Source organism: Typopeltis vanoorti, chromosome 11, assembly GCF_054136105.1.
Source record: "Typopeltis vanoorti isolate ZY-2024b chromosome 11, IOZ_Tvanoo_1.0, whole genome shotgun sequence".
In the NCBI taxonomy this organism is placed as follows: Eukaryota; Metazoa; Arthropoda; class Arachnida; order Uropygi; family Thelyphonidae; genus Typopeltis; species Typopeltis vanoorti.
The window spans coordinates 77500722-77512802 of NC_143559.1; the positions used below are offsets into that span (position 1 = coordinate 77500722).

Consider the following 12081-nt stretch of genomic DNA (forward strand, 5'->3'; position numbering starts at 1 on the left):
TGCAATGGGCATGGATATTTGTGAATGTCTTCAAGTGAAAGATGAATTTCAACACCCAGTGTGAAACAACCACCCTTACTTATTGGAGACCTCATCATCATCATCATCAAATTCCTGCCATGTACCCTCAAGGGGTGTACAGGATATGACAGTACTACATGAAAAAATTACATCATTACTAACTTCCTATCTACAATTTTCCTCCAAATCAGTCTGTTACTTGTCAAGACTCCAACATTATCAGATCTTATATTTCTATCGTCTAAGGCACTTTGTACCATATCAATCCACCTATATCTTGGTCTTCCTCTGGGTCGTTTTCCTGCCAACCTGGCAGAGAACACTTGTTTTATTACTATTACTATTACTATGGGCAACTCCAGGGAGTCATTGGACTCATCGAGGGAGGCCCCAAATCATATTCATCACAACTATTTGACATTCATACAGTATCTATCATACCTCGCCTTAAACTCATTCACTGTCACAGCATCCACCACAGACTCAGGGAGCGCATTCCACTCATTCACTACTCTAAAAGTAAAGAACCCAGCTCTAACACCTTTACTAACCACACTTTTGCCCAGTTTCCATGGATGTCCCCTAGTCCTCCCACAACCAGCCCTGTTCTCAAAAATATCTTCTGAATTAATTTTATAGAAACCCTTCAGTAATTTGAATGTCTCAATCATATCTCCCCTCCTCCGCCTATCAACCAATTTTTGCAACCCACAAATCCTCAACCTGTTCTCATACGGTTCATTCCACAGACCTGATATCATCTTGGTCACTCGCCTCTGGATCCTCTCCACCTCCTCCCCATCAAGAAGAAACCTAGGTGACCAAATCTGAGCACAGTAGTCTAGATGGGGTCTTATCAAGGCTCGATAGAGAGGAACAATAACCTGCTTGTCTCTGCTTGTCAACGTATTCCTCAGCAACCAAGTGATTTGATGAGCTGTTTTGGTCACTTTTGCAATGTGTCCCCTAAATTTCAATTCCTTAGCTACCAACACTCCTAAATCTCGTGCCTCATCAATTTCCTGGAGCAGGTTCCACCAATGCAGTAAACTGCCGCCAATCTTTTCACCCAAAAATGCATAACCTTACATTTTGCCACATTAAACTGACATCCATTCTCCTTAGCCCAGACCTCCAATCTATCCAAATCATCCTGCAAAATTTTGACGTCATCTGCATTCACTATTGCCCTACCCAACTTCGCATCATCCGCAAACAAATGAACTGTTCCTCTCAGATCATTTCCTATATCATTTATGAACAAATTAAACAGCAGTGGTCCAAGAACAGATCCTTGTGGCACACCACTAGTCACAGGCCGTCTTGTGGACTCTACTCCCGAGTAAACCACTCTCTGATATCTCTCCGTCAACCACCCTCCTATCCATCTCACCAACCCTATGTCCATTCCCATATGCTGCAATTTACTGATTAGAATTCTATGTGGAATCCTATCAAAGGCCTTGGCAAGGTCCAGTAGAATCACCGTAAACCCATTACCCTTATCCAGTTCAGCCGTCACTGTGTTATAATACGTGAGCAAGTTACTGAGGCATGACCTACCCTTCACAAAACCATGCTGTCCCCGATACAGTATCCCATTTTCTTCTATCCAATCTTGTATTTTCCTCGACTATTTTCTCTAAAACCTTGACAATGATTCCTGATATGCTAATCGGTCGGTAATTTACTACAGCAGTCTTGGAACCACCTTTATGCAGTGGAACTATTTTCCCCTCTTTCCACCCGCTCGGGACTAACCCAGACCCGAGACTCAAATTAAACAAAATGGTCAAGGGTACTGACAATTCTTTAGCTGCTTCTCGTACAACACGAGCTGGTATACCATCCAATCCCACAGATGTATTGACATTGAGGTTATGCAATAGACTACTCACCTCCACTTCATTAACCACAATTCCCGTATAATCTACTGGTTTATTCGTTTCTGCAATGTCACCACCTGGATGATATACTTTTGCAAGGTGCTCACTCAGTAACTCAACTATCTCAACTGATTCAGTTACCTCCCTACCATCGCCATTCTTTAAAATCAATCTGCCATGTACATTTTTCCTTTTACTTGCTACATATCTAAAAAACTGTTTAGGATTCTCTTTAGCCTGCATGGCCAATGTTCTTTCGTAATCCATTTTTGCTTTTCTTACCACACTCGTCACCCTTCTGGCCTGTGCTTTATACCGTTCATGTGCCTGCCGGTCACCCTTCTCCTTAAATTCCCTCCATAGTTGTTTCTTTTTTTGCAACTCAAGCTTAATGGTGTTATTCATCCATTTAACCCCTACTTGATTTATTATTCGGACTCTAGGTATACAGTCAGCCATTGCTTCATGCAAGCACTTCTTAACTACCTCCCATGCACTATCAACTTCTAGTCCTTGCAGTTGTACATGCCATGGCACTGAACCAATCAAACTCCTAAGCTTGTCATACTTTCCAGCCCGATAATTCCACATGTACCCTGTCTTAATTGAAAATTCTACACCTTTAGCCACCTCCCAAGTTAAGACCCTATGATCACTCTCACCGATTGGTGGCAATGTGGTCATATTTGTTACAGCCAAATCCTCAGATGTAATTACTAGGTCAAGCACTCTCTGACCCCTAGTATTTTCCATTACATGCTGTCGCAGATAGTTATCCCTTAATAACCGCATAAAATCCAGTTCCTTCCTTCCGTGTGTCCTCTCCTCACTCCAATCAATGCGACCATAGTTGAAATCTCCCATAATAATCACCCTCCTTCCACCCATTTCTTCTATTTGCTTGTGCATACTGTCACCACCATCTTTTCCATCACCTGGTCTATAGCAGCACCCAATTGTATATTTAGTTCTGCTAGCCACAATCTTACACCAAATGGCCTCAAATGTGCTCTTTTCTCTATCCTGCAATTCAACTTCTATTCTCCTTGGCTGGAGCTCATCAGCTATCATCAACAATACTCCTCCCCCCATTTTATTCTCTCTGTCATTCCTGAACACACTATACCTACCCATCACATTCAATCCCACTAGTTATATCATCTACAGTCAGCCATGTTTCACTAATACCTATAACCTGTGGTCTGGAAGTGCCAACCATGGCCAAAAACTCTTCCTTCTTGTTCCTTATACTCCTAGTATTAGTGTACATGAATTTAAGACCCCCATTTTCCCCAACCCTACCTTGATGCCTTATATTAACTATCCCACTCAGATTTGTTGTCCTTATTTGCTCTGGCATATTATATTCATTCTTACATTCAACTGCCTCCATAAGGACTGTATCTCTAATCCCCCCCCCTAACAAATCTAGTTTCCCTGAATTTGCACATCCACTACATTCAGCAACACTTTCTCAAGTCTTCTTACACCGTAACCATTCAAATGCAAGCCATCCATCTTATATAGACCCTTTCGCCCATCAAACTCACTCCACACTTCCACAAATTCCACACCACTCGTCATACATAACCCACACATAAAGTCATTTGCAATTATAGCCCTCCTTTTAAACATTTCACTGTCATACCGTGGCAAAAGACTAATCATTCTAACTCTCTCACTCTTTTCTTTTGCTACATCAAACAATTCATTCAGGTCTTCTATCATTTCCATTTTATCTCCTTTCAAATCATTCGTACCTGCCACAACAATCATTTCTTTCACCCTTTCCTTTTGCTCTCTAATAGACGCAGTTACGTCCTTTATGGTCGCACCAGGTTGGTACGATTTTGTCAAATCCTCTACTAACACACCTCGTACTAACGAGTCTTCATACAGCACTCTATCCTTCATTTTGTTCATGTTCACATTCATACGTCTATTTTTCCTGTCACACCTTTTATTATTGGTTGGTTCATTCAGTCTACTTTTGTTCATGCACTCTAGCTGCTGTTTTGCTCTTTCTATCGCACTATTCAACAACGCGGTCTCACTCAATGCTTCTATCTCATCTTTTTTGTTCTCTGAGAAACCATTTATACTATCATTCACACTCTCACAATTTTCATGTACAACCTTGCCGTTTCTTGTCATATCCCTGTTTTCTTCATTCTGAAGGTTGACAAAAATATCACACTCAAGATCCGAAATACACTTCAATTCCGCATTCTCCCTACATTTTCTACACACATTCAATCCTTTATTATCATCTAACCACACTCCGACCGCACTCCGCAAAGCGTACATTTCACAGCTAGTACACTGACTAATCTTTCTAATCTTTGCTAATCTTTCCTCTCGCATTCTATTTAAGTGACCATACCATCTGAGATTAGCTCTGCTAACACATTCCTGGATGCTGACAATGTCAAGTTCTTTCCTAATATCCTCATTTTTAATATGATATTGCCATTGATGCCATCTGTTCACGCCTCTAATCTTTCTCAGGACTCTCATATCTGCGGTCTCTAGTCTTTGGTCAAGTGTTTTACTTCTGACCCAGCTCTCAGATCCATAAGTTAAAATTGGTTTGAACACAGTCTTGTATACAGCTAATTTAGTGTTCCGACTAATTTCTTTCTTATTCCATATGAATTTATTCAATTGACTTCCCACGATACCAGCATTGCTGATTCTGTTGTCTATTTCTATATTTAGTTTACCATCTTCAGTAAAAATTGTGCCTAAGTAGCTGAAATGTTTTACTTGTTCCACAGGTTCTCCATTCACAACACAGTTGACATTTTCAATGATTCTGCCTATTTTCATTGTCTTTGTATTGCTGACCTTCATACCATATCTATTACAACAGCTATTCAATTTAGTCAGAGAATCTTGCAGACTTGTAGCAGATTTATTTAGAAGTATAACATCATCCGCATAAAGCAAAGAGCTGACATTAACATCTCCAATTTTGATATCAGGTTTAATACCACATTCCTTCATAATGTGATCCATATAGATAATGAATAACAGAGGGGATAATGTACATCCTTGTCTCACACCAGATTTAACATTAAACCATGTTCCTGTACTTCCTTCAATTCTAACTGCTGACTCACAACTCAAATAAAGACTAAGTATTGCTTGATATAATGCCCCATTGACACCATATAACTGCAGCGTATTGAATAGCTTCTCTCTTGGCACCTTGTCATATGCCTTTTCCAAATCGACAAAACTTAAATACAGATCTTTGTTATATTCCCATGCTTTCTCGACTATTTGTCGTAAAGTGAAGATCTGATCCTGACAGCCTCTATTTGGCCTGAATCCAGCTTGTTCTTCACCAAGCTTTTCTTCCACAATTCTTGTCAACCGTTTCTCAAGTATACTTGCAAACATCTTGCCAGGAACACTCAGTAGGGAAATACCTCTGTAATTCTCACATTCAGTTTTATTTCCCTTTTTATATATGGGTACTATGAGAGCTCTACTCCAATCATCGGGAATTCGTCCCTCTGCCGGGCTTTCTGAACTATGCAGTGCAGCCACTGTAAGACTCTTATACCACCATACTTCAGCATTTCTGGTCGAATATCATCTACTCCTGCTACCTTTCCACATTTCAAGCCTTTGATGGCTTTTTATACTTCAAGTATGGATATGTATTCCTGACTGCATGCCTGGTCAGTGTTTTTTTATCACTGTGCTGTCATCACTGCTTGTTTCATTTAGCAGTTTTTCAAAGTAATTACTCCATACTTCAAGGATATCTTTTCCTCCTGTTTTCATTTCACCTTTATCATCTCTAATTCCTTTTACAGCACTCTTTCCTCCATTCCTAAGCTTCTTCAACAACCTCCAGAATATTTTGCCATCTTCTTGATATTTATTTTCTATATTCTTGCCAAAGTCCTCCCATGACTTTTGTTTAGCTAGTTTTACACACTGTTTAGCTTTCTTACGTTTGTCTCTGTATTCTGTAAGAGTAAAAGCTGACTTATTTGCCAGGAACTTTTGATATGCTTTCTTCTTTTCCTTCACTGCCTCTTTAACTTCCTGTATCCACCAGGAAGTTCTGATTTTTTTATCCTTGCACACAACCTCACCACATGCCTCTCTGGCAGAATCAATCAATGTTTCCTTCAGAGTTTGCCACTGAATCTCCAAGGTTTGATTCCTGTTCTCAAACGCTTTCATTTTCTTTTCAATAATATTTCTGTATTTTAGTCTACAGTTCACATCTGAGAGCTGCTCAACTTTTATTCGCTTTAAAACTTTCTTACATGTTATTCTTTTCAATATGAAATTAAATTTTATCCTGCTCAAGACTAAATAGTGATCACTTCCAATTTCAAATCCTCTGTACACTCTGGTGTCCTGCACCAGGGAGAAAACATCACTATCAACAATAACATAGTCAATGAGACTTTTCTTATTCCTAGCATCTTCTCTCCATGTGAATTTGTGCACATTTTTATGTTGGAACATGGTGTTAGTAATAACCAGTCCATGTCCTGAGCAGAAATCCAACAGATATTTGCCATTATTATTAGCTTTGGAGACCTGTGGTTTGGAAAATTTCTGTGTGTGGTTTCTACAGCAAGATTTGTAAACCATGTAAAAAATAAATAAAAATGACAATAAAATATTAAAATTAATAAAAATAGGAAAAAAATCATTAGCCTACTCATGGTACTAATGTACTACATGTTTAAACCATTCATGGATAGAAATCACATTTAAAAAAGTGCAGTCTACTCATAAAAAGGTTTTCTCGTGAGTAACCTTTTTTTTTTTTTTATGAGTATGGTTTGACTGATTTGAATTATGCACTCATCACAATATAAATATAATAACTAAAATAATTTAATTACTAGTTTCTATATTTCAATAAAGTCAAATGGTCATCATCATCAGGGAACAATATATACAAGATAAACTGACCATAGTAGTTTAAGAATAGCTAAAAAGGCATATTGTGGTTAAGTTTGCTGGTGAGCAAGCCTTTTCCAAAAGGAAAAGACCTAATTCAATTCATGCTAACTGACTGCAGCAAAATGCAGATAATAGTAATTGCCTATACATGGGATAAAAAACAAGTTTCCAAGAGGAAAAAAAAAAAACTGCTACTTCTGTATGATATCTGCTCATAACTTCAACTGAAAAAAAAAGCCAACAATAAAAATTTCTCATTGTGACAAGAATTGAACTCTGTTTTTTTTCAACATAAGAACAATGTCATCTTTCTTCCAGTAAGCTAATTAGGCACTTCAATTCTTATCATCTCCTTCACAAACACAGCAATCAATGCATAGGCTGGAAACACCACACACACACACACACACACACACACACACACACACACACACACACACACACACACACACACACACAGAAGTGAGTGTAATTATGAATATGTAAGTTTCTATGGTCTAGCAGTTCAGCAGAAAGCTTCTGGTATTGAGATCACATGCTTTTAGATAAAAAAATTTAATAAAATAAATATTCTGAATTATTCTTCAAATAGTCTACAAATATAATTAGTAAGGTTATATTTATTTATTTTATTAAAAGACTTATTTTATGAAATTAACTTATTTATTTAAAAATATGAGTAATTATGTCAGTGAATTGCTTGTACATTTTGTGAAGGGATAAAAAAAATCCTACCACCTTATTATGAAAATCACATGAAAACGTCTTATGACTTGTCACATCCTAGATGTGATTCAAACCAAGAGATATTGCCTATTAAGAGTATGTAGACACAAGAAAGTTTATTACTAATCTGTGTGTTTTTATAGTCTACACCTATACGATAAGTACTACTTAAAACTTGATTCAAACCTTTCCAACCAATTCCAAAAATAAAGTCTTTCCAATAAAATAAGATCTTTCCAACCAATTCCAAAAATAAAGTAGACTTCTTCCTCCCCATCAATAAAAATTGTTACTTAATAAACAATAAACTAGTGTCTCTTAGCATAATACTAATAATACATAATGTAACTAATCAATTAGAATAAATTTCTTAATTCCTTACCTACTGAAACTTCATAATCAAACTTTTCTGCAGCAGGATCTAAATTGACTATGCTCACACGACGACCTATTGTTTCACAATGCTTGGCTATTGTGCTGCAGTAAGTTGACTAAATTATGTGAACAAAAAGAAATTTTTTAGATTACGAAAACAGATACATTTAATGGAAAATTACTCACTTATCCTACAAATTACTACTGCAACCTAAATAAAATGTGAATGGATTTTAAAAAAGTCTATCATAAAATCCCGTGACAATGCAGATAATAAAAAGTAAACAGAGAACAGAACATCTAATTTCTTGTTCATTACTTATAGAATTTATTTAAGCCACTTTATCCCAGGAACTCAAGTTTTGGCTTGCTTCCTAATTTGAAAAAGAAAACTAATAATAAATAACAGACTCTATATTTTCTGCATTGACAATTAATTAAAACTGGTCTAATAGAGAACAAAATAAATAGGCAATTAGAAGTATATCTGCCTCAGTAAATGGAAGCAAAATTTGCTTTTTTATTTGTGTTTAAGCCAGTAAAAATATCAAAGTAATATGCTTCTATAATCAAGACAAGCCTTAATAGGCCAGTTAAACTTGATTTAATTTTATAATTTTTTCTAGCAAAAGAAACTGTCTGTTTCACTTATACTGACTACAGTTTTGCTAATGTTATGCAAAGGAGTGATAGATATGCTGAACAAAGGAAATGCCAACTAAGGCAATAGGCATTAGAAAATAAATTAGTGAACTGGCATAGAAAAACTCAAGACAGAACAGAATAGAGGACCTTATCATGAGAGATAGGATGGGAGGGGACTTTGTCCAGCAATAGACAGAAATTGTTACGGTTTAACTTAAACATTAATAGTAATGATATTACAGATACAAATGCAAAGTTTGAAGAGAACAATCATAAATAAAGCTGATTATAGCAGCAATGAACTGGTATCTCCTACCATTCAACTTATTCAAATCAGGCTTTGAATAAGCTGCGAGCAGGGAGAGATACCATTTCAAAGATACTAAGTTTATGATGTGTAAAGTGAGAATGAAATGTTATGGATCTGGCTGGTGGAAAGATACTGCAGAAAATGGAGAATGTAAAGGAACTGGGGGAGTGTGTATAAAAGTAGATTAAAAGTGTGGTTAGAAGGGATACGAGGGCTAAATTTTTTGCTTGGAGAATTGTGAATGAATGAAATAGGTTGCTAGAGTCAGTTGTTAGTGCTTTATCTGTTAATATGTTCAAAAAGAGGTATGATATTGTGTGAATAGTTTGGGTTTCTGTAATGAGTCTACGGACTCCATGGAGTTTCCCATACAATAATAATAATAAAGAAAGACTGCAACCATATAGTACATATCTGTACACTGGAGGTAAAGGGCACTATGTCCATTTTTTTATGCATCCGAAGTAAATGGCTATTTGTCCACTTAGTGCTCTTTACCTCGATACCATGATGGCACATAGTGCCCTTTCCAATTGGCTAATCCCCTTATTATTACACACAGGAGACAGTGCTTTGCACAACTGAAAAGAGCGCAAAACAAAACATTAAAATATAAATAAAACTCGATTCTGTAAAAAAATGGACACAGTGCCCTTTACCTCCTGTGTACAAATATATACCAGTGGTGGGCTAAAGATTTTTATCATTTTTATTCATTGCTTGCATCGCATTTATTTTATTCATATTTATGTTGTCTAGAAACCCAGCTTGAGATTAAACCTGGAATTTTTTCAAGCCACTTCAGGTCTCAAATAAGCAAATTCATTCATCTGAAATTCATCTACCACCTAAAGACAATCACAAACATCCAAAACAATGACAGGATTTGAATCTGCAACCTGCTGGTTGGAAAAAAAGTGCATTAACTACTTGGCCAATCTGGTTTTGGGGATTAAGAGAATTTGAGATTTTAGATCGATTTCCAGCAGCACAGATTAAATTCCATTGTGCCATGGATGTTTGTGAAAGTTAAAATAAAATTAAAATTGTATATTTTCATCCTCTTTATAGCACTTTTATCCTACTTAGTGTAGGGTCCACTATGATTATGTGACTGTCTTGGAAGTTTATTTTCCACTTGGTTAGACTATAATAAATTTAGTTTAATCCTTTATCCAAGTGTAAGCAAACAACGTTTGTGCCTGAAGTATCTTCAGCACTAAAGCAACTCGTGGTAAAAGGTGGACCAAGCTCTCATCACTACTTGTCTTGGTATCTCCCGTAATGCAAAGCACATATCCTTGCGAACATGTATAATGCTATGCATTAAGGGAAGGGCCACTACCCAGACTGGTTTCGACCTTTACTGAGGTCTCATCAGTGGGAGTCAGACCCAGAAGTGGTGATACTAAGGCAGAAGCAATGGAGAGGTCATATTTACCTATACGAGTTGCAAAAAGGTGTACCACCTTATTATTAAATTACTCTGGATTTAGAGAAAGATGTTGGAAGCTTATTTTTCACTTGGTTAGACTATAATAAATAGTCGAAACCAGTCTGGGTAGTGGCCCTTCCCTTAATGCATAGCATTATACATGTCCACAAGGAGATGTGCTTTGCATTATGGGAGATACTCAGACAAGGAGTGATAAGAGCTTGGTCCACTTTTACTAAGAGTTGCCTCAGTCCTTTAGGACAGGTGCAAACGTTGTTTGCTTGCACTTGGATAAAAGATTAAACTAAATTTACTTGAAATACATCTAAGTGAAAAACTCCTTGAAATACATCTAGGGAGAAGAGTAAGGCAAAATGTGATCCCCCCCCCCCACTCCCAATCTCTACAGCAACTCAAAAAAACATCCTCAAAAACATAAACCTATATGGAGGTTTAAATATAGATGGAAAGAATTTTAAAATAGTCCTGTTTGCTGATGATGTGGTTTTGATATCTCATCAACCATCTGAACTAGAAATAATGTTCAATGAAATAGATTTGCATTGTAGAATGGTAGGATTACAAATCCATCCTAAGAAGCAAAGTGAGTGAAAAATGAACACTGTCATGACCAACACATCAAATTTTGCAAAATAAAGTCATAGACAGAGTGGAGAGCCTACATGTATTTAGGACAAGCAATCAAAATGGGCAATAATATATCAGATGAAATAAATGCAAAAAAACTGCTTGGGAAGCTTTTAACCATATAAAAGATCACCATCAGAAACCAAAAAATAGATAACAGAATAAGATGAAACCTTTTTAATAGTATTATTCTACCAGCAAAACACAACAACAACAACAAAAAAAGAACAAAGCCTAATAACAACCCAAAGGGCAAAAGAAATGTCTGCAATGTATGAAAGATCATATAAGACACACTGAAATAAAGAAAAAAATCTGGATTCAAAGATGCAGTAGAAATTATCTATAACAAAAAAAGTGAGCAGGACATATTGCACACATTATTATTATTATTACATGATCCCTCCAGAGAGTCCAACGACTCATCGAAGGAGGGTACCTACTCTACAGCTTTGTCTCCACCACTCAATCCATCAACTACAAAGAACAGCAACTACCATCATCTACACTAATGCCATCTACTGCCCACCACCACTACTATTTTCACAGACAATCACAAACATCCAACATCCATGCTCACAGCAGGATTCGAACCTACAGCCTTTTGGCTGGAAAGCAGATATGCTAACCGCTCAGCCAAGCAGGTCAGCACATACAAGACATTATTTTGTGTCTTGGGAAGAATGTATAAATTTTACTTAGCACAGTTATGGCTGGTTGAGCACCTGCTTTCAAAACTTCTATCAGGATCTCATCTTTGCCTTTTCACTATTCATTCTAACCATGCATACTGAACTTTTTTTCTTTTAAAACACTGAGGCATATTTCTTTTGCCTGCATTTGGAGTATTTCTTTTTGCTTTCATGTTGGTCTAAGTTTTGGAAGTCATCATACAACTTAACATAGAAAAGTTTTATTTGTGTGGTTTTTAATAAAGTTTTATTAAAGACAAAGAAAAGTTTTCTTTGTCTTTAATCAATACACCATTTTCACATTTAAGGACTATTAATTTATTTTATCCTATGGTCAACTCTCTTCTCACTTCTTTTAAGCATTGCATTTTATTGTAATTTTTTATTTTGTTTTTCTTGTTC

The 12081-nt window shown here is 36.6% G+C and overlaps 1 protein-coding gene across 1 annotated transcript in view; it reads right to left on the reverse strand.

Annotated features, from left to right (window-relative positions):
- Nucleotides 1–12081, reverse strand: part of LOC150101765 (GPN-loop GTPase 3) — a 134239-nt gene that overhangs the window by 115355 nt on the left and 6803 nt on the right. The window contains exon 2 of the mRNA XM_090400120.1: nt 7957–8065. Within this exon, the coding sequence (XP_090256246.1) occupies nt 7957–8065 (109 nt within the window). The remainder of the gene's footprint in view (nt 1–7956; nt 8066–12081) is intronic.